The sequence below is a fragment of the Canis lupus genome, chromosome 35 (genome assembly GCF_003254725.2).
Source record: "Canis lupus dingo isolate Sandy chromosome 35, ASM325472v2, whole genome shotgun sequence".
In the NCBI taxonomy this organism is placed as follows: Eukaryota; Metazoa; Chordata; class Mammalia; order Carnivora; family Canidae; genus Canis; species Canis lupus.
This window is the reverse complement of record NC_064277.1, coordinates 11784125-11808148: the sequence shown is the minus strand read 5'-3', so window position 1 is coordinate 11808148 and position 24024 is coordinate 11784125. Positions and strand designations below refer to the sequence as shown.

Below are 24024 nucleotides of genomic sequence, written 5' to 3'. Positions count from 1 at the left end.
GCTGTGAGGCTAATCCTGGTTTTACACAAAAGTTAATGGAGACCTGGCATTTCCATCACAATGGCCTGCTCTTTCCTCATAATCCCCAAACTCTCTCTCCCCTACTGGAAAGACAACTTTATTGTTCTTATTTCTTCTTCTTCTTCATTGTGATTACTCTTTATTATTTCTGCTGCTGTGACTCTCCTGAGGTGCTTTCTTGGCTGTCAGGATGAGCCATCCAGGTTGTCCTGCTTCCAGCCCTCTCACGAAGGCCCTTCTAAAAGCTTGGCCTCAGAGCTTGATGGCCCCAAGACATGTTCCTTTTGTTTCTATATTGTTCAAGCTTGGGTCCAGAAGTCCTAGTTATGAAGAATACTCCTGGGATGCACTGTTCACAAGGGAATAGTATGGCTATTTTTGTATGTGGGTCTAACTAATGTATTTCTAATATCCCCAAGACAATGTTTTTTTTGGGGGGGAGGGGAAGAATGTAGAATGGTGCCTACTGAACTTTGTATAAATCAAACTGCTACATTTTTATTTTTATTTTATTATTATTATTTTTTAAAGATTTTATTTATTTATTCATGATAGTCACAGAGAGAGAGAGAGAGGCAGAGACACAGGCAGAGGGAGAAGCAGGCTCCATGCACCAGGAGCCCGACGTGGGATTCGATCCCGGGTCTCCAGGATCGCGCCCTGGGCCAAAGGCAGGCGCCAAACCGCTGTGCCACCCAGGGATCCCTACATTTTTAAATACAGTTTAATTTTTCCTATTAAATTTTGTCTCAAACCCAGTCCATCTCTCCAGTTGGTCCAATCTTCTTGGACACTGATCCTCATCTATTTGCATTATCAATAAATGTCTCCTATAATTTTATTGAGTCCACCAATTAAAAAAAATACTGTGGCCAGTTCAGTCATGAATTGTGTTTGCCTTCCATGCTCCCTGTATTACTTCCTTCTCCTCCTCACTTTTCTGTCCTGTTATTGCCAGTTCCTTCCCCTAAATTATTCGCCCATTAAAGAAATAACACTCTCCTCCCTGCATGAATGACTCTGTGACTCTTCATGTGAAGAGACAACACACTTTTAATCATCTTCAGTTCTGTCCCTTGCTCTCCACAGTATCACCATGGCTTTGTCGGGTGCTTGCTACACCACTAAAAACATTGTCTGCTTCTTTCATCTTGATCCTTCTTCAGGCTTCCTGCACCTCTGGTTCTGTGCAACACTGCTGTTGTGCAATCTTGTGACTCAAATACCATCTCCTGCAGGAGCATGATGAAAATTCAAAACAATGAGAGATGCAGGTTTCTTGTCTAGAAAATGGGAAAATAACACATTCAAATGAGATGATAAATAATACATAGTGGGGATAAATATTGGTTGCCCTCCACATCCCTCTGTAATGTCCTCCCTTCTACTGTTTCTGCTTAGTGACGTTCCTTCAAGGGCAAATTTAAATATCACATGCTCCAGAAAGTGCTCCCTGATCAATTCAACCAGGAGCTCCCCCTTATTTGCATTAATACTCTTGGTTGTACAGTAGCCCCCTGTTATCCATGGGAAAATGTTCCAAGACTCCTTTCACTGGATGCCTGAAGCCACGGATAATACTGAACCCTCTATTTACTATGTTCTTTCTAGTACACACATACCTATGATAAAGTTTAACTTACAAATGAGGCACAGTGAAAGAACAATAAAGATGAATAATACAGAACAATTTTATACTATAATAGAAATTACATGAATGTGATCTCTTTTTCTTAAAATACCTTACTGTACCATACTCACCCTTCTTGTGATGATATGTGACAAGATGGGAGTCAGGGGGAATGACACAGGCACTGTAACATGGTATTAGGCTATACTACTTACCTACTGAGAATGCGCGTGGGGGCAAGGGGGGGGAGGGTGGGAGAGTGAAGGGGCAGGAGGGAAGAGGTGGGGGAGGGTGGCGGACCACCTGCCTCTGCCTGAGGTTGACCACGGTTAACTGAAACCACAGAAAGTGAAACAGAGAATAAAGGGGAACTATGGTTCCACTCTTACTTCTCTTGAGAAGCTCTGTGTCTTACACTTACTCTTCTACTAGACCTTAAGCTCCTAGAGGGTAGACACTAATTTGCATTAAACTTGTCTCTCCAAAGTGCTCTCTATACTGTTGGTGCTAAATAAATATTTGTTGAAAGCCTGAGTGAATCTTCTTTTCCACTTAGACTGCTTCCCAGGCACATTAAAAACAACAACAAAAAAATATTTTATTTGAGAGAGAGAGAGAGAAAGAGAGAGAGTAAGAGGGGGTAGGGGCTGAGGGAGAGGGAGAAACTTTAGCCGACTCTATGCTAAGTCCAGAGTCTGATCCCAGGACTCTGAGATCATGACTTGAGCTGAAACCAAGAGTCTGTTGCTCAACCGAGTGTACCATCCAGGCGCACCCTCCTCCGCTCCCCCAGCATGATTTTTAAGTAGCATGGTCATCTCAGTTACTTCTGTTCTACTGCCTAGCAACATTTCTTTCTTTTTTTTTTTTTTTGCCTAGCAACATTTCTAAAGTCCCAAATCCCATTCCTTCTTCAAAATGCAGCAGTCCCCAACATACACAAATCATTCTTTAATTACTTAAGATAACTTTCTTACCTCTCAAAATGTTTATAGTCTGTGATTTCTAAGATGTGTGTGGCCTATTATTATTCTCTAGTTTATATGGCCTGAGTCTTAGGCAAGCATGCTCCTTTGGGACAGAAAGCGTGCCTTCTAATTTCTTCTGTATCTTGCATTATATTGGAGTTGGTTGGTACTTAGCACAAATGCTGGATTTGGGATGCCTGAGACTTTTTCATGCCTGATGTACTCTGATGTCCACAACAGAGTACTGGCATATGCAGTACTCTGGTATATGCAAGGCTCTAAATGAACCCAACAGAGGCAAGAGCCTCATGACTTTCAAATTATATAACTGGCGGAGAAAATATTTTACATTTTTTGCTTTAAATTTGCTCTCTTTCATTTTTTTGTAATGATGGCAGAGTCAAGGTTATTAAAATAATCCCATATAACAACCTTCATTGAATATTAAATAGATAATTCAAAGTCATGGGATACCAGTTTAGAAGAAGATTCTAGTCTTAGATTTAATATCCTGTGTTTAGAATTTACATAGTTTTGAGACAAAATTACTTTAATGAAAGTCACCCTTTCATGTTGCTTAAACTTGATCTCAAAACATAAGCTTAAAAACAGAAAAGTAAAGAAGAGCACTGATGTTATATTTTGACCTGAGCATGCATCAAGAAATACCTTGACAGTTTTCCAACGAAAATAATGAACATCTCCATAAGCCTTGTTAAGCCCTATCATTTAAAATTCTGATTAGAGATTAATATGAGTGTTATTTACAGTGTTCCTGTGAAATGAAAGTCACTGCTGTATTATTAAAAAAAAAAGAGAAACAAAATCTCTTTGTGAAATATTATCAGTTAATCATCATTCTGAAAAAATTAAGTCTCATCGTAGCCTAAAGTTTGGAGAATGAAGTGACTTGAATGCCACTAACTTGTTAATCCAACAGTTTTCATAAAACAGATATATCAACCCTTAATAACTAGAAAGGTGACTTTTTTTTTTAAGAAGTTTTATTAGGTGAGCTTTATTTTTTAAAAGTAATCTCCACATCTGATGTGGGGCTCGAACTCATGACCATGAGGAGGATCAAGCGTCACATGCCCTACCAACTGAGCCAGCCAGATGCCTACAAGACCTTTGAATCTTTAGCTATTTTCCACCACTTCTGAGAGTGATACTGTAGTGGGTTCACATAAGGAGATACTGAAATTGTCTCATTATGCTTTTCACTTGTTTGGCTAACAACTTATCACAGAGATTTGCTATGGTCACTGTGGTCTATTTCTCCAGTGACCTGGGTCTTCCGTGACAGTACAAGAGAATAAAAGTCAAATGTAGGCTCACCAGCTCTATGGATTGCATTATTTGCAAGTCACTTATATTTAAGGATATCAGTGCTCTGTGGGAAAAGATGACTTTGCATCAAGTGTCCAAAATTATTCCCTTAGATTTTGTTTATGTGACTATTTCAAAATATAATGGCTCAGACTTTGAGAATGTTTCTCACTTAGCTGCATACTAGCAAACTATGTGAAAACCACATTGAAGTAGTAAAATCACTAATATTAAAGGTATGTGTATAATGTAATGAATCTTGAAAACTCAAGACTACAAAAGAAGCTTAAGATCTATTACAGCATTATCAAATCCTCAAGGGAGCATCCAAGTATATCACACATTGGTGTTTGGTTAAATGTAGGAAAATTTTAAAATTAATGGAATTCATCCATTAATAGAATTCATACAAAATAAAAAAGAAATCCCAATCCCAAAATTCTGAGCATTACTTTTGAATTTAGAGAAGTTATACATACCTAAAATATGATTATAGAATAAAAATGTTTGCTATACTGCTTTAAAATTTTAGGCAAAATACAATAAAAAATATAATAGAAAGCATGACATGAAATCAAAAAAACATTAACTTTGAGAGATTTGATGAGTAATGGACCTCATTTTCAACAACTATATTGACAGAGCAATGCAGTTCTTGTAAGTTTCTAGAATTCTTTTCAAATCTTGGAATATAAAATAGAGGTTTATTTTTGAGAAATAAATGTAAATAAAAATTCTAGCACACATCAAAAGGACCACAGACCCATCAGGGCCTGCTGGGGCCAGAACGCACTCTAGAGGTTGTTAATTCGGTACAGGGCATGCAGGCCAAGATGGCAGGTGCCCTTCCAGAAATTATAGAAAGCAGTGGCCGGCCAACAGCAGGTCTGGAAACAACTGAAAATACTTCACCCAATGGTCTGTCGTCTCACCAGCTTCATACCCCTGTATCCCCATGAAGGAGGCCTTTAAAAAATGTGAATACATTGCCTTAATGATATATTACATATTCAGTTCCAGCATTAAAACACTTTCTCACAAACCAAGCATGTGTAATGCTTAATAATGCATATCATGGCCATGGGGACTGTGAATTCTTTTCTGAATGGGTAAGGCCGGCTAAGCCTCCCAGGACAGGAAAGGATCATTTCTAAAGAGAGTCACGTAAGTAATTCAGAAGTTTGAATTCCGTTCTTCCGTAAATCTTGGGACCCTCTGCGTTTTGGTTTTGGTCAAGAGCTCTCCGAGATAATCAGTAGGGCTTGTTAGGAGGCAATGAAGAGCCTTTGGCTGATGGACAGACCTGGGGATGGAGCCTGAGAAACCGGTTTCACGGGGCCTCATCCAAGTTCTCCGGACAATCGTTTTTTAATTTTATTTTTTTGACAATCGTCTTTTAATTTGATTTCTGTTAACCAGAAACCGTCACACCCGCATTTAGGAACGCTGCCTGTTGCAGGCCGAGTGCTCCAAGTATCTGCAGACCGTGTTCATGAGGACTGAACCTTCTACAAAGTTAGCGGCTATAAAACGAGTCCCCTCACAAATAAGAAAACTAGGCCTTGGCCGTTTGGATCGCACTGAATTTCACACGGTAGTAACACCCGTCAGGCCCCCCGTTTCTCAAAAATAAGGGTGGGGGTGAGCGCGGAAAGAATGGGGCCTAGGGGCCTTTTCTGATCCTGGATATGGAAAGAAGGCACGGCTTAAGCAGTGGTAAAGTCAGTAAACAATATTTTACTGAAACATTTCATGACACAGAAAAAATCTGTCTGAAGTGTAAAGTTACGGTCTTTTACACAAGAAGGACAGACCCATTTTCAAAGACTAATATGAATACAATAAATATGGAGTTTACATACTAATTTATACACAGAAACTCTGCCCCACAGCCATAAAAATTTATATTTAACAGTGCAACATATAATTTAATCATTTGATTTGACGGGGTGTTTTGTTTTGTTTTCTTCTAAACACAAATAACTACCTGGTTTTCATATACATATATAATATATATTTTTTATGTATATAGATATTCAACAATCTGTACAGCTTCTAAACGTAAAACTCCTAAAAGGCACGAGTGTCTATACAACATGTACAAAAATGGCTGGAGCGGACACAAAAACAACAATTATTGGTCAAAAGTTCATGATTGCACAAAGATTAGTCATGAGTTTATGTCAGAAAAATGTGCTTTAAGGAAAGGAGGGTTTTCAAAGAAACCTTTAAGTGTTATATAAAAAAAAACAAAAACAAAAAAAACCACCAAAAAACCAAACAGAACCAGCCCCCCGCCCCCCCCCACAAAGACCCCTAGGTGGCTATCACAAGCCTGTCCTCGTCGTCGTCGCTACTCACGTCGCTGAACTGCGCGACGGCCTGCCTCCGGGGCAGCACGGCCGGCCTGGGCCCCCGCCTGTCGGGCCCCCGCCTGTCGGGGGACGGGGTCCGCCGGCCCGGGGGCTCCGGGAAGGCTTCGGGCCGCCCCGGCAACGGCGGCTCCAAGGGCCCCGACGGCGGCGGGACTTCCGGCGGCGGCTTCCCGTGAGGCCCCGGGGCGGGCTTCCCGTGAGGCCCCGGGGCTGCCTTCCCCGCGGCGTCCATTTTCCGGCAGCCGTCGTCGGGCCGGGCGTGGTCCCTGGCGGGGGCGGGGGTTTCGGGGACTCTGCTCGCGGGGGCCCGCTGCGCCTGAGGCGAGCCCTGAGGAGACGTGGTCCTGCCGCCCTGCTGCGCGCTGACTGCCGCCGCGGGCTTGGGCTGCGCCTCCCGCGCCCGGCTCTGGGAGGCCGGTAGCTCGGCGGCGCCCTGCGCGTCCACGGGCACCTGACTCACCGAGGGGATGAGGGTGGGCAACGCGATGTTCAGGATCTGGAGGCCTGGGATGTGCGCCTGCGGGGTGGGGCTGCCCTGGGGCGACGGGCTGGCCGTCAGAACCTGCAGCCCCACGGCGTTCAGGGCGAGCCCCGGCGGGTGCACCTGTGGGGCCAGGTTGGTGTTGGCGAGGCCCAGGATGTTGACGGTTTCCATGCTCAGCGACGGGAGAGGCTGCAGGCCGGGAGTACTGAGGTTCTGAAGGCCCGGCACCCGGATCTGGCCGATGGGGATGCACGGCACGACTCCGCTTAACTCGGCCACTCCGGTGGGGTTTGCGGGGCCAGACACTTCGGGGACGGCATCCCCGGGAGCGCCCACAGTCCTGTGGATGACGTTGACGGCGGGAATCGTCAGCTGCATTGGCCCTGCTTGAATGGGGACGAACGTGGAGTAGGTGAGGCCGGCGGGCACCACGTGGATCCCGCCCACTGGAACCATGTTGTAGGGTGTCCTCGACTGCTGCTGGGAGTGCAAAGGCAGGTGGCTGAACAGATGAGTCTGGGGCGAGGGCAGGCCTGCCGGCGGCTGGAGCGTCACCTGCTGCTTCTGCTCGAGCGCGTCGGGCTGCGGGGAGGCCCCCGAAGGAAGCTCCGCCGCTGCCGGAAGGCCGGGCTCCGCCGCGGGAGGAGGGAGTCTTACGGATCCTGTGCTCTGGAAGACAAGACGCAGGGGCCTTTTACCAGCACAGCTTCGTCGGGCCCTGAGCTAAACGGTGGCAGAACAATCTCTTCTGCCCAGAGACGCGGAAGCACGTGTATGTGTCCACACATTACAAGCTTTCTGAAAATGGTGCTTTCATTTTACTTTTTATTTTTTTAAATTTTTATTTATTGATTCATGATAGACACACACACACACACACACACACACACACACACACACAGGGGGCGGGGCAGAGACAGGCAGAGGGAGAAGCAGGCTCCATGCAGGGAGCCTGATGCGGGACTCGATCCCAGAACCCCAGGATTGTGCCCTGGGCCAAAGGCAGGTGCCAAACCGCCGAGCCACCCAGGGATCCCGATGCTTTCATTTTAAAAGATAAATTGCCAACTTAAAAAAAAAAAATCTATTATGCCTTTAATCTCTAGTACAAATAACAGCAACACATTTTGTATAATACTGTTTGCATTTTTCAGACATTTCGTGGGCATCATCTCATTTATACAGGAATTAACCTTGAGATGTAGCCATAACTCTATTGCTGTTCTATTTCTGTTATTATTATTGGCACCACTAGCTCAGCTGTACCCTATTTTAGAGATTAGGAGTTAATTGAGAAATTGTGGCATTAGTTGGCTACGAATATCGAGTCGAAGGGGAAAATCAACTGGAGGGTTATTTTTTTTTTAATTTTATTTATTTATTCATGAGAGACACACACACACACACACAGAGAGAGAGAGAGAGAGGCAGAGACACGGACAGAGGGAGAAGCAGGCTCCATGCAGGGAGCCCGATATGGGATTCCATCCCGGGGGTCTGCAGGATCAGGCCCTGGGCTCAAGGCAGTGCTAAACCGCTGAGTCCCCCAGGCTGCCCTGGAGGATTATTTTTGAAATATTGAGTTGTCATTGATAAAAGCCTGCAGTTGTTTATTCCTTCCTTCATTTGTAAGTTTATGAAATGTCTACTGAAAACCAGATTTCTAGGCACTGGCAGGTATGTAAAGTGATTTTAGGACAGAGAAGCCGAGAGTGTAGGTGACCATTCTGGAAGTCATGAAAAGGGATAAATCTCGCCAATCTCCCTCCTGCCCAAGATTATCACCTTAATATTAAATTTTTCTTGACCATATCTACATTGCAGGGCTGCATTAATTTATGTATTAATTTAAATATCAAATATAATTTATTACTGCAATTAAGTTAAATTATATTACTTTAGAATAGTCTACAGAAATCTGAGCTTGCACAGTCTTTATTTCTCTCCAGTGTTACTTACCAAACCAAAATCTGCCACATTTAGAAATAAACTCTACCGCCATGGTCAATACTAGAGGTAAGAGAAGTGTCAGGGAGATGAACGTACTCGTCACAGATTTAAACATTCCTCATGAGCCACCAGGGGTAAGAGCAGAGACACGTTCCCATAACACGTAGGGTGACTTTCCACAGGCATGTGTGTCTGGCCCTGAGCTGGTTTGCCGGCAAGAAGCTCTAAAGCTGCCACAGCAATCTGATCACTCAAGCAAAGTGAACTTCTTGATAGGTTTTTTTGGTGTCACGCTAACTTTGCCACAGAAACTGGTAGCTGTCTTGCTGACAGGCACAAAGTGCAAAATGTTTGGATAATTTAGTGCAAATTCATCATATCATATATCAGTGGGAGAAACAACTCAGAGTGAGCACTGGGACAAACAGGTTCTGAGATTCATGTTCCCAATGGGCACATAGATATTTTTTCAAATGAGTATATTTTTAAAGATCCATTTGGTCCTTTCACAGATTTGTGATACAATATGTGAGCTCTGATTAAAATAACTAGCAAGGAGCCAAAAACATAATTGTTCTTTGCCTTCAAGTAAAACAAAAAATTAAGCCTAAGAAACTGGTTTGGCCATAAATCAGTAACTTTAGTACGTTATTTTCTTAAGCCATTAGGATCCCCCTATTTAACAGGTTAAACAAAAGGAAAGCAATAAACATTTACCTGTGTTAAAGTAATAGTCTTTCCTGCCACAGAACTTCCCAGAATTTCTTCTGAGTCAGGGTAGTCTACAGACATTTGGTGACATGGGGATCTGGGTGCAGCTTTGGGTGACCTAGAAGAGTCTACGGGAGTAGTTGGTTCTTCTCCATCTTTTGCAGCCTGCTGCCGGGTCTTCCCTGGAGATTCTGGCTTCCTGCTCTGGTCTGACTGCAGTGTGCTAAGCACAGTCATCTTGGTGGGCAAGGCTCTGGGCAGAACGTCCATCGGGTCGGTGTGCACCCCCGAGAAGCAGTCAGCAATCCTGATGTCCTCCTCCACACTCCCAGAGTCCTGGAGGCTACTTCTAGATGGAAGGTGCTGCGGGCTGGCTGTAACGGAGGGAGCTGCTGACAACACAGATTCTGCTTGACTGTCTTCATCGTCATCTTCATTTTCGTTATCGTCTTCATCCGGCCCATCAGAGTCTTCAAGGTCATACCCAGACCGCTCGAAACCAAATCTCTGCTTTTCATCTAACGAAAACAACCAAGTGGCTACGTTATACAATGTTTTACACGTGGACAAATACAACCTTTTATTATTATTATTATTATTATTATTATTATTATTATTTATAAGCTTTGCAATGCTGAAGAATAGAACAGACAAGTCTGTACCCACAGAAAGCCCACAGGTTAGCCAAGGAGAGTGGCCAGGGGAAGAATGGGCCAGTCAGTCCAGGGATCAGAAAAGGGAGGTGCTGACAGCGGCATGTCCAGGACACTTGTTAGGGAAGCAGGACATGAAATGGACCTCAGGAGAGTAGAGGCAAGGGTAATATATCAAGAAAATCAGAAAAAAAGGCCTCAACTAGAAGATATACAGAAATTCAAGAGTTCAACACAATTCTTCCTGAGCTCTTTCTACCTCCTTGTGTCTCCCTTTTATTAAAATTAAAACAACTCTGATGCCATTCATCTTTGTAAGCAAACTAATTTTATTTGACGATATATCAAATATTTGAATTAATATGTGAATAGTATTTTAGGTTTCCACTGTCCTCAGAGTAGTAATATTCTTTAATATTTAAGACTTCTACCTTTTTCTTTTCTGTTTTACTAAGAGAGATGCTGAATCTTTCCATCATTTTTTCTATGATAATTCAACTCACACGAAGAGGAACATTGACTAGAAGTCATTCATATGAGCCTCATGACCCCAGTGGGACTGTGTTTTAACAAAGAACATTCAAGAAGGTCCAGGTTTCAAATAGTTTCAAAATTTTCATAAGCTCACGTGGAACTAGATTTAAAACTTCATCTGTTTAAAAAATATTACAACATTAAATGTGCTTTCCAACTTGGAAAGCTAATAAACTTTAAAAAGTTAAATGGAGGATAAATGCAAAACCTCACCCCAATTCTTTGTCATGAGCAATAATAAAGACATCACAGAGTATTCAGCTTAGCTTTGAAATATTCTATATTTATACGTACTTTTTAATGTTCTGTTTTACACATATTTTTTGGAGAGAGGTTTATTTCCTGCATATCCCAAAAGGTCTGCATATTAATTTATTTTACCAGTCCTTGTATATTACAAAGGTAAGTTCTTAGAGAAAAGCCTCAAAGGATTGACACCAAAACATTTAAGGGTGATTATTTCAAGAAGATGGAATGGATTAGAATTTTTAGGTTGTCTTTTTTTTTTTTTTTTTTTTTTAAGATTTTACTTATTTATTCATCAGAGAGGCAGAGACACAGAGGAGAAGCAGGCTCCACCCAGAAAGCCTGATGTGGGACTTGATCCTGGGATCCCAGGATCATGCCCTGGGCCGAAGGCGGGCACCAAACCACTGAGCCACGCAGGGATCCCCTTAAGTTGTCTATCTCAAGTATGTGTTACTTTTACAATTAAAATATCCGAGGACAAAATATATGTATGTCGGTTACTTTAAAATGTGATTTCATTTGCTTTTTTTGCCTTACAGGTTTTGCTGTTTTGCTATAAAATAACACTGATTTACTGAATCCCACCAGCTGCCCATGCTAGAGATGGAATGGGTGATTTCTGGGTAATTTCCCTGCCTCCTGCTTCACAGATACGTCTCTGAAACACTGTCTGATGTTTGAAATTCTAAAATTGGAGGGTCAGTCCCAATTTGTTTTGAGTTTACCATGATAGTGCTAAATCAGACACTTTTACTTTTTTTTTTTTTTCCTCTTAAAGAGAAGTTGAAGAAAATCAGAAGACACCAGATGATTAGGAGAACAGATTACTGGAAGGGAGGCTGATTTCATCAGAGGTCAGCCCTGCTACAAAGTCTAACTGGGATGAAACCTGCTTTGTCTTAAAAATGATTATTCTATTTAAAAAAAATAAAAAACAGGTCTCATTTTGATTTATGACTTTTTCATATTCCTTGTAAAGCTAAGGTCCTGGTCATTCAAAGAGTTGAAAGACCATGTCTGCAGGAAGAGAGGAGACACAAGCCTGCATCATCTAGGGTGGATGCAATGGGATACTGGCTGGAAGAATTCAGCTAAGCAGCTGATGGGTTGGTTAGAGCCAGCTATTGTGTGAATCCTCTGAAGCTATGCTCTCCTGTAGGCTCTATGTCATGAACCCCATTCCAGTGCTCACAGAAAAGAGTGCTCAGTATGCACTGCAATCCACATCTGGGGGACAGGAGTGGTAGCCACAGAGATGGAGCAAGACATTCCACTTGGATCCACTTCCCCTCTCCCCCTAGGGAAAAACACGACCCTGTAAAGGGACAGGTACATGCATTGCTGCCCTCAGGACACTGGTGAAAACTTACTGCAGTGGGGAAAGGGGAAGAAAAGGAGAAAAAAAAAAAAAACAGCTCTGCTACATGAGGAGGAACAGGATTACCAGCTGGGTCCACCACAACAGCTGAAGAAGTGGTGGAGGAACACAAAGGCCACAGCCCAGAAACCTAAGAACATGGTACATATGGGAGACAGAGGCCAAATCAGAACAGAGATGGCATCCTGTCCTCCTCCTCACCCCTCAATGCTGAGCTAAGACCTTGAAGGGACAGTTAACAGCCAAAAACTGCTGGAATATGTCAAGTGACTCTCACTGAGACATGGTACAAAGGGAAGACCTAAGACTGGGACTGAGTTGGGCATCACATGCATACTGCTCTGGTAACCCACCCACCACCTCAAAAACAAGTCCTCTACATAAGAATCTGAAGACTCTGGTGCTCTGAGGGTTGCCATCGCTACAGCAAATCTGTCATGTGTGGTTGGACTCCTAACTAGAGAAACTCTAGTGCCCATACTAAAGGCCCAGCAGGAGACACATGCCCCTTATAAGGTGGAAAGACTACACAGTCTCCACTGTCTTACACAAGATGTCTAGCTTTCAACAAAAATTACAGGGCATACAAAAAGGCAGGAAAAAAAACATACGCAGAAGAGAAAAAGCAATCAGAATTAGTTGGATATGACACAGATGCTAGAAGTGTCAGAGAATTTAAAATAAGTGATGTATTAAAGTCTCTGCTGGGAAAAGTGGACAATCTGCAATGTCCAGTGGGAATTTCAGCTGAGAGATGGAAAATGACGAAAAAAACCGAAATGAGACAAATGGAAAGTAAAGTAATAATGACAGGAAAATGGCCCAACCCAGAATTCTATGCTCATTGTCAATTTTCAAAGGCAAAGGAGAAATGCAGGCTTCCTTAGAAAAACCTAAACTGAGGGGACTCACTGACAACAGACATACTTCACAATAAATGTTAAAGGAATTTGGTATCAGATGAGAATGTGGATCTACACACACAAAAAATGAAGAACATCAGAAATATGATAAAGATAAAAGTACTTCTCTAGAGTTTAAATTGCTTGCTCTGAAAGGCAACTGAATGTCTGCAGCAGTCACAATGTACCGTGTGTTTACAGCATCAGTAAATGTAGAAGGAATGAAAACAACAGCACAAAGGATGGAAAGGAGGAATTGTGAATACACTGTTACAAAGTCTTTACATGTAAAGTAAGGTAGCATTATTTGAAGGAAGACAACTAAATTTTTTAAAAAGGCATAAATAAAAAGTCAAGGAGGAGATGAAACAGAATCATAAAAAATGCTTGGTTAAGTCAAAAAGAAAAAGAAGAAATAAACAGCTGGCAAGATGATACGTTTTATTCTACTACATGAAAAATATCATTAAAAGGAATGTTCTAACACATGAATTAAAGGACAGAAACTGCTAGACTGGATAAAAAAGCAAGTGCCAAGTACGTATTGTGTACAAGAAACCTATTTTAAATATAAAGACATAAATAGATTGAAAGTAAAGTTTGGAGAAAGATATACCTCATGACATTAACTAAATTACAGATGGAAAAACTACTAAATTCAGATGAAGTAGATTTTAGAACAAAGAATATTATCAAGAATATTATCAAGAACAGGAATATTGCATAATGATACAGGAGTTGCCTCACTATGAAAATATATAATCCTAAATCTGTAGTAACTAAGCCAGAGCCTCCCTCATTTAGCCTTTAAATGAAGCTAAAACTGAAAAAATAATAAACCAATTCACAATTATGGTTAAAGACTTAAACATTCCAGTCTCAGTAACTGATGGAACAAGTATACAGAAAGTCAGTAAGAACATAAAAGGCCTGAAAAACTATCAAATAACTTGTTCCAGTGACAGTTATAGAACATTACACCCAACAACATATGCTTTCCTTGTAAGTATACATGGAACATTCATCAATATATACCATGTTCAGAGCTACAAAGCAAACCTCAACAAATTTCAAATAATAAAGGTCATATAGAGTATGTTTTTGGATGAAAACAGAATGAAACTAGAAATCAACAATTGGAAGATATGTGAAAATCCCCCAATATTCCAGATTTACAAAACATATTCCTAAATAATCTTTGGGTCAAAGAAAAAATCTCAAAGAAAGGTCAGAAATACTTTAAGCTAGATGAAAATTAAAATATAACATGCAAACTGTGGAAGGCAGCTAAAGAAGTGGTTATTGGGAAATTTACTGTATCAAACACTTCTATTAGAAGAGAGGTCTCAATCAGAGTTCTCACCTTTAGAAATTAGAAAAAGAAAACAAAAACAAAACCCAAAGCAGGGAGCAGAAAGGAAATAATAGAGATGAGAAATGGAAATAAAGAAATTGACAAAAGAAAAGCAGATAGAATACATGAAGTCAAAAGCTGAGTCTTTGAAAAAAAAAAAAGGATAAAATTGATAAACATCTATAATACTGGCTAAGAAAAAAAGAAGATACAAATTATCAGCATTAGGAAAGAAAAAGAAGGTATTACTACAAACTCAGACATTAAAAGGATAATAAGAAATCTATTTAGAACTCTATGACCCACCAAATGAACTAGAATTCTATTGAACAACTATTTTATTCTAATGAACTACAATACTATTTAATATAGCATCAAAATAATGAAATACTCAGGTATAAATTTTAAAAATGTACAGGATCTGTATGTTGAAAACTACAAAATATTAGTTAAAGAAACCAAAGGGAGGAAATAAATGAAGAGATGTACTATATTCATAGACTGGAAGTTTCAGTATTGTTATGAAAGCATTTCTCCCCAGTCTGACCTATAAGATGCAATACAATTCTATTAAAAATCTCACAGGCATTTTACAGATATTGACAACCTGATTCTAACATTTCTATGGGAAAGAAAAGAAATCAGAATAGCCAAAGCCATTTTGGAAAAGAAAGGAAGTTAAAGAATTCAGACCCAATCAATGTGGTATTGGCAGAAGGACAGACATATAGGAACCAACAGATCAGTAGAGAGAATCCAAAGATAAAAACCACACAAATATAGTTAGCTAAATTTTGACAAAGGCAGTTCCATGGGTAAAGGACAGTATTCTCAATAAACGTTGCTGAAACAATGGACATTCACATAGGAAAAAAATGACACGTACTTTATAAAATAAATCTAAATGTAAAATACAAAACTGTAAAACTTCTCAAAGAAAACTGTAGAAAATCTGTGTAACTTTGGAGGAGACAAAGATTTCTTACATATGACATCAAAAGCATAATTTTAAAAAATTGATAAACTGGGTTTCATTAATATTTAAAAAAGACCTTTTTTCTCTGAGAAAGACACAACAAAAAAGAATAAAAAGACTGGCATAGACTGTGAGAAAACATCTGCAAATCCCCCTTTTTTAAGATTTGAAAGATTTTATTTATTTATTTGAGACAGAGCATACGAGCAGGGTAAGGGGGCAGAAGGAGAAGCAGGGTCCTCACTGAGCAGGGAGCCCGATGCAGGGCTCAATCCTGGAATAACCTGAGTGGAAGGCAGATGCTTAACTGACTGAGCCACTCAGGTGCCCCCTGAAAATCCTATTTCTGACAAATGGTATCTAGGATATATTTTAAAAATATGAAAATTCAACAATAAGTAAACAAATATCACACTTTAAAAAAATGGGCACGATTTCCGAACAAACACTTCACCAAAGAAGACAACTGGAAAGCAAAGAGCATATGAAAATAGGCTCATTATCAACAGCTGAAGAAATGCAAATAAAAACTGCAATGAAATGCCACTGTCAGAATATTTTTTTCAAAATGTACTGGTAAGGTCGCAGAACAACTGGACTCTCATACATTGCTGGTGATATGGAATATAAAATGGTACAGATACTTTGAAAACCAGTTTGACAGTCTGTTATAAAGCTATACCTCTATCAGCCATACGACCCAGGGATTGCACTCCCAGTATCAAATGGAAATTTACATTCACATAGAGACCACGTGAATGTCTTACAGCAAGTTTATTCATATTTGCCGAATACCAGCAGCAATCCAGATCTTTCCACTAGTCTGTGGATAACAAACTATGGCACATTAACACAATGGAATACTACTCAATAATACAAAAGAGATGAATTAAGTGAAAGAAGCCAGACCCCAAAATCTACTTATTCTATTATTCCTCTCATATGGCACTTTGGAAAAGGAACAACTATAGGGAAGCAAAGAGATCAGTGGTTGCTAGTGGGTGTTGGCTAGGAGAAGCAGTTGTCTTTAAGAGAATGGCACAGGAGTTTTGGGGATGATGGAACTCTTATGTATGGAACTGCGGGGGTGGACATACCATTCTATGAATTTGTCAAAGACCACCTTGGAGTGAGCTGTACACCATGATGTGGAACTTTATGGTAGGTAAATAGAAACAGAATCAGCCAGGATGTGGGAAGTACCCAAGATGGAATGCAAACTGAGGCAGATGACCTTAACTGAAGTACAGGTGAACTACACAACCTCACTGAAGGGTAGGAAGAAAGGTCCCATCCTGGGTAAGGGTTATGACCAATGAGGTGAAGGCTGAAGACAAAAAGAGCTGCACACAAATGCTGTCTGTTACTGTAAATCTGTTTTTATGCAGGTGGTTTAGGATTTCAGAAACTGGTTCACTGATTAATACTAGATTTGAACAGTGGGTGCCTGGGTGTCTCAATTGGTTGGGCATCTGACTCTTAGTTTCAGCTTAGGTCATGGTCTCATTGCTCATGGGACTGAGCCCAGTGTCGGGCACCATGCTCAGTGGGGAGTCTGCTTGAGGGTTTCTCTCTTTCTCAGCAGTTACCCCTATAATAAATAAATAAATCTTAAAAACAAATACTAGAGTTGAACAAATATACAAACATAGTGTAGATGAGGGCCAGGTGCCTCACTGTAGGTGATAGAAAAACAAGGAAATAGAGAAGGCTAGAATCAACTTCGAGGACTGGAATTGGGACTATCAGTATGGACTCATGTTTCATTCATGTATATGGCATACATGTGTGTGTGTGTGTGTGTGTGTGTATGTACATGTTCTCCCCCTCCATGATACAGAAATTAATACAGATGTGTGTGTAATTAGGGGGTTGGCATATGTCCATATGCTTCTTAGCTCTACCCAGTGACAGAGGACAGAAGCAGTAAACACACCACCTAGTGACATCTTGGTTTCTAAATACCATTCTCCAGTAGAGGGAACCAGAGGTCCTTGGAGAAATGGTTGATGTCAGGGCAGAAACATCTTGGGGTGCTAGAAAATAAAGAACTGCTCAAAGAAAAAAAAGATGGGGCGAGTCGAAAAGGGTATAGGAACAAACCTCAAAGAGCTATCAATGCTAGTGAGAACTTGAGTTACACAATAAAAAATGATAAGCTTGATCATAACCCAAATAATAATAAATAATAAAATATATATCTGTGAGTCCATATGGATGCAAATGAATCAAAGGATGAAAGAACAAACGGCCAAACGGTAACTTCGCCTTCCAGAAAAATTCCAGTTAATAAATTAGAACACACTAATAATACTTATCCTCGGCAAAATCCACCAATGTATAATAAACAGGATACCTGCATAATGTCAAAGTATCTCCAACAAACATTTAATATTTACAAAGGGAAGAACAGTAAGTTTACAACAGAGAGTCCTGGAAGACATCACCTTAGCCACGTAATACAGGTTTACATGACCAATAATACCTGTTGACATAACGTACCTCCTGATATGATACCCTGATATACATACAATCACCCCATGGCACCTTCCTAATGATGAAAACCTCAATCCAATCATGAGCATACACCAGAAAACCCCGAATTGAGAACATTCTGGAAAACAACTGATCAGTATTCCCTACAGATGGCAAGGTCATGAAAGACAACAGAGACTGAGAACACATGAGAGGAGTCTAAGGAGCTGTGACCACTAAGTGCCATGTGGGATTCTGAAAGAGAATCCTGGCTAGAAAAAGGATATTGATGGAAAGAGTGGTGGAACTCAAGTCACTTCTATACTCTACTTTCTAATGTTGAGCTGAAGTTAATCTCTCCTCACTGGCAAACATTCTGTAGTTATGTAAGATGCTAACACTGGGGGAAGCTGGGTGAAGAGTATACAGGAACTCTCTATATTCGTTTTGCAGGTTTTCTTTTTTTTTTTTATTAAAGATTTTATTTATTTACTCATGAGAGACAGAGAGAGAGGCAGAGACATAGGTAGTGGGAGAAGAAGGCTCCCCACAGGGAGCCTGATGTGGGACTCGATCCCAGGACTCTGGGATCACGACCTGAGTCAAAGGCAGATGCTCAACCACTGAGCCACCCAGGTGTCCCTGTTTTGCAGGTTTTCTATAACACTAAAATAATCTTTAGGAAAACTGCATAAAACAAACAATTTGCCAGTACTCCAGGGCCTTTATTTTACTCTATCGACACCAATATTCTGACTCGTTCAGATAAGCTTGCGCAATATCCACTTCCCTGCTGTTCTTATACTCATTAAGACTTCTCTTTCTGATAAGCAATTTTCTCTTTCCTATTGTTTAATAGGAAACCATTAATTCTTGAAACCAAATCCAACGCTCTTGTTGCTGAATTTAAAAGCACAGGAAATTTCTCCCAAATATGCCATAATCTACACACACGTTAAATTTTTAGCACCTACAACTGTTCCTACCTTGCATCTTGTACCTAGCTTTGCATCTTACTCAGCAGCTGTGTGTATGGTTCTAGTCTCCAGGACTCCAGGAGAATCTGGCTCCTCACGACATACACACCAATACTGTCTGATCATAACTAAAACAAGGAGTAATTAGGGACTTGATGTTTTCTCAGATAACGATTAAAAACATGTAAAATGCAGTTAATTATTTTAAAGTGTCAGGCCCACAGATCACAAGTGTCAGAGCTGAGAGTCAAATCCAGGTTTGTCTGGCTTTTTAGTCTTTGCTAAATGCTCCACGTTCAAATGTCATGTTTTAAAAATCTATAGAGTGATCTGAAAGGTCAACAATAAATTATAGAAATTAAGCTAGCTTATAAATATGCATGAGTTGAATGTTTACAGGTACAGACATTAAAAGCTTCATATAATTATGTGATTATGAATAGAACATGTAAAATGCAATTCCCAAGGAGAATGTAAAACTAATAATTCAACCTTTTTAATTTCACGACAAATACTGCATTTTTATAGTGACTACAGAAGCTTAAGAATACAGTATAAAACTTTAAATTTTATATATATATATACACACAAACTTTCAATGTATGCAATTTATATGAAGGATTTTAAAAGAACACCATATATTGTTTAATGGGGAAGGGAGTAAAGCTATTTGGCTCCATTTTAATCTGATTTTGCCTTGATCATGCCAAGTTTCAGACCAAAGCTGGAAGTGTGATAGGTAGGAAGACCCCAAGGGTGGTTTCCCTGGATCTTCTTTCTCCCTGGACAGAGCCACAGGCCCACAGCTTGGAGAGCACTTAAGAAAGGCTAGGATTCTTTTCTGTAGCTTTCCTTCTCCAAGACAAGGAGAGAGTAATGTTTCTCTCTGCAAGCACTGTGTCTTGAAACTCCTGAAGGGGAAGTTTCTAAGTATGAATTCTGGATCATTCTGTATTTCTTAAACACAGCTGATTCTCTAGGGTGACAGAGAAAATATAAAATGGATAGCGTAAATGAATGCAAGACAATAGCATCCTTTTAAATACCCACAGCACCAAGGCAGAGCCCACCAACTCTATTCTTTTGTTTGGATTTGTGTTAATTAAGTCCTTTCATTAACTTCACTGTCCCCTTAGCCCCTCTCCTACCCCCAAAGAACACTATTACTACTGCATCAGAAATTGTGCTGATAGAAGGCAAAGAAAGGAAAAGTGACTTTCTCTATGATCATAAGCCAGCAAGGGAGAGACCACAGATTTGTTAATTACTTCAAAAACTAACATTTATGAGCTTGTGGTATCATTCATTGTGCTGTAGCATGTTACACAATATAAGACCTACTCCAGCACACCATGCTGAGTACCTGTTATATCTGACCTTGTCAAACTGTGGCTGCTGACTGTATGTGGCTTGCTGCCTGTTCTCGTCAATAAAGTTTTACTGGCACGAAGCAGGCTCCTGGTTTACAAACTGTCTAAGGCAGCTTTTGGTCACAACCACAAATGTTAGGAGTCGTGACGAAGGCTGTATGACCCACAAAACCTAAAATATTCACTATCAAGAGCTTTCCAGAAAAAAGTCTGTCAACATCCATACTCTGCTGTCCTGTTTCAAAATCTAAAAGGCACTGCATGACAGCAGTGATATCAAACTCATCCTATGCAAGGAAGTTAAGAGACATCTATATGGCTAGGAAGCTTCAAAGCCAAAATTTGGAACCAGATTTTCATGTATTTAGGAGTCCTGTCATTACGCCAATAAGATGTATGGGCTTCCTACTATTCTACTACAATTGTTCTTTTCTTGGTGCACCCAATACAGAGTGTAACACTCCAGGAGGGTAAAGGCAGTAACTTGCCCCTCTGTGTCCCCCAGGGCCTCTAGAACAGACATAAAAAAATCCATACTTGCTTAACAAATTCATAAATGCATGGTCCTTACAAGTTCTTTTTTTTTTTCCTTACAAGTTCTATTTAGTTTACATCTTCCTAGACACATTCCCTGTTTGTATATTTTTCCAATATTCGGTAAAATTTTATGTGAGTGGAAAATTAATTCCTTTATTTTCTGTGAATTGAAACTCATGAGGGAAAGAGGAGGTATGCAATGCAGTAATATTGTTCTTTAAAAGTAAAGGTTTTGATAAACTTATGTCACACAAGTTCCCTAAAGATGTATTTCAAAATCCAGTGTGGGTTAGATGAACTGCAACCTGCCCTCCCATCGCTGCCAGACAGTGACACCTGCTGGAAGAGTCGGATTCACAAGAGGTCAGCACCACTCCCTCCAATATCTGAATTCTCTGTAGTAACCTGCCTGTTTTTGTTTTTCTCTTATGTTTAGAAATATCACGTGGAGATCCAGACAGACAGCAGGAACCTGGGGAGAAACTCTTTTAAAGCCCACAACTACAACAGTAATAAATTATTGGGTTATTTTGTTTTTTTTTTAAAAAGGATGAAAACAACATTAAGGATGTAACGGGCCAGGGTTTAACATTTGTTAACTTTAGGAAGTAAACCGAAAGACACCTATGTCATTCACTAATGATATTAGCACTTCTTTATCTTACATATAAATCTTCAGAGCTACTATGATTTCCTATTGTAGATGGAAATTTTTCTTAAAAAGGCGCAACCATGTTTTCCATGAAAATCCCAGTGACAGAAACATGCTGTACAGGTTTCATGTCAACAGAATTTCATTCAGAAAATTCACTTCAATTCGCTTTAAGGGTAAATGTGATACAGACTTTAAACGCTGCGATCCAACATCATTATCTTACACGCATTATCGTAGGCTTAAACCCCCAACAAGAATCATGTTTCCCAGCTGCGCTCTGCCACACTCGATGGTTCTCCCAGTTTGGCAGCTGAAGGCACATATTAACATTCCTAGCACTGAGGTCCGGCATTCTGTTGACAAAAACATTCTTTGGATCAAGGCATGAAAAGCAAATAGCCGGCAGCATGGTTTTTGACACAAAAGGTGAAAACGAGAAAGTATTCACTAATACCCCGAGAACACAGGGACAAAATTCCTGAGACTATGTAATTTTGTATGGCAAGAAAAATAGGAGCGGCATGTGCAGCTGGCTGGAGGGATCGGACTTTTCGTGAGCACATACTACTATAATTGTAACTAAATGGAAGCTTCTTTTAAATGCCAAATGTCCACATTTTAATGGCTGGCTTAGAAAAATGTGTAATTCCTCCTGTTCCATTCAAAGTAAATGATTTCCAGCATCTGTAAATTCACTCCACTTGGAAATGAGGAGAATTCATCTGCCGAAGGATAAAATGGGTAGCCATGCAGCCTGCTGTTGCTAAGGGTAGCAAGGAATTTTAAAAATCAAGGGTCTTGGGTCCTTCATCACACCATTTTCACACTGTCCTTTAATAAGTCCTGTTTAACAACCAGGGAGCATGCACATGACCTTGGGGAAGGACATTCTGAGTATCGTGCTGACTGGCACAGTAGAAAATAGGTTTAGGATAATTAAAAAAAAAAAAAAAGATTGAAGATAATGCCAGGAAATAAAATATTTAAGGAGAAATAAACCCCGAGTAAACCTTTGAGGAAAATAGACAAAATGAGGCAGACATAAAGGAATAACTAAATAAATACATAGCATTAAGGTGCCTTGGATTTTTGCCAGAAAGTTGTAAGCTGGCTAAGACATTACTGAATAGTAATAATATTTATGAAATAAATATTCTGGGGCCATCTGGGTGGCTCAGTTGGTTAAGTGACTCCTTCTTGATTGTAGCTCAGGTCATGATCTCAAGGTGGTGAGATCCAGCCCTGAGTCAGGCTCGGTGCTGGGCGTGGAGCCTGTTTAAGATTCTCTCTCTCCCTCTATCTGCTCCCCCCCCCCCCGCTGTGCATTCTTTTTCTAAAAAACAACAAAAAAGAAATATTCCAGTGAGATACTTTGTAGTAAAACCGTCTTGCCTTTTGTGACTCTTTAATAAATTTTGTTGAATGAATGAAAGCTCAGAGATGATATTTCTTGGTGATATATCTTGGTGTGCCACAGAAAAGATCAATATAACAACCAAACCCCCAAATTTTCCCTGTAAACCTAAAGCACTATCCTTGGTATAGGTTTCTTGGTGCTACTCTGTATAAGTATAGCATTTAGAATCAGGTCTCCCAAACAACACTACTGTGGGTTTTTTTTTTTTCCTTTAAAAGGATTTACCCTGTTTCTTAGATGTCCAAGGTGATCAAGATTTAAATATATACAGGAAGTGCTTACATGTCCTGTTAGCATTGATCATATGTATGTGAAGTTCATTAATGTGTGCCAAATCAAATTGTCCTCCTGACAGTATAGTAGGACTCCAAGGGTGGCACATCTGCCACGCTGTTAAACTAGAAACATGTCATGTAGCTATCAAAATTACATAGGAACTTAAATCAGTATCTAGAGAAGACAATGTCACAAATTTTCATACTGATCAAGCCTTGACATTTTAGAGGAATGGTTTCCCAAAAGACACGGAGCCTCTGAATCAGGTTACTTATTTTCTTTAATCACTATATTCTTTAGTAGACAACTATAATCTATCAACATCAGTAGTGACAGATTTCAACTGTTTAAGAAAAGCTAGATGACAAAGGACAGTCAGCTGGTGGAGTTTACTTAGTTATTTCAGACTTTCTCTTTGCACAGGGCTAGACCAGCTGTCCCTGGACAACTGCCGTTGCGCGGGCATGAGAGGCATCTGAAAAGCTACTGCAGTCACTACCTTTTTGAAATAAAGGTAAGAAAGCTCACCGTTGAGAAGTGCAGAGGCACCTTACCACTGGCCAAACCTTCGCATTTTTCCTGAATGTTTACTGTAAACATATATGCAGCATCTGGAATGCCAGTGTGGTTTCTGGCAGTGAACTGCGCCAGGGTTCAGTATCAGATCTGTTAGATCACAAATCTGAGAAATAATATCAAGATCCCAGGGTGCTACAAAAGCATTTGATAAAAACGTTCACCATTAAAGAGAAGACAGCAGGTTCCGTGCTCAAAGATCCTACGTTGCACAATACAATTTTGCC

General features: G+C 40.3%; 1 protein-coding gene and 1 long non-coding RNA gene across 8 annotated transcripts in view; one reads left to right on the top strand and one right to left on the bottom strand.

The window, feature by feature from the left end:
• Positions 1-5665: 5665 nt before the first annotated feature.
• HIVEP1 (HIVEP zinc finger 1) overlaps positions 5666-24024 on the bottom strand; it is a 149122-nt gene continuing 130763 nt past the window's right edge. For all 5 annotated transcript variants that reach the window (XM_025444347.3, XM_035710453.2, XM_035710454.2 and 2 more), the window contains exons 8-9: positions 9475-9986; positions 5666-7476 (exon numbers count right to left, since the gene is read on the bottom strand). In XM_025444347.3, coding sequence (XP_025300132.2) covers positions 6265-7476; positions 9475-9986 — 1724 coding nt within the window. In that variant the 3' untranslated portion in view covers positions 5666-6264. The remainder of the gene's footprint in view (positions 7477-9474; positions 9987-24024) is intronic.
• LOC112658265 (uncharacterized) lies at positions 7441-11853 on the top strand. Of its 3 annotated transcripts, none has more exons than XR_003135628.3 (5): positions 7441-7579; positions 9633-10435; positions 11201-11347; positions 11444-11527; positions 11683-11853. It is a non-coding gene; the product is annotated as an uncharacterized LOC112658265 (long non-coding RNA). The 3 variants fall into 3 exon arrangements; XR_003135629.3 differs by having other exon boundaries at positions 11444-11602; XR_007408355.1 differs by having other exon boundaries at positions 11179-11347.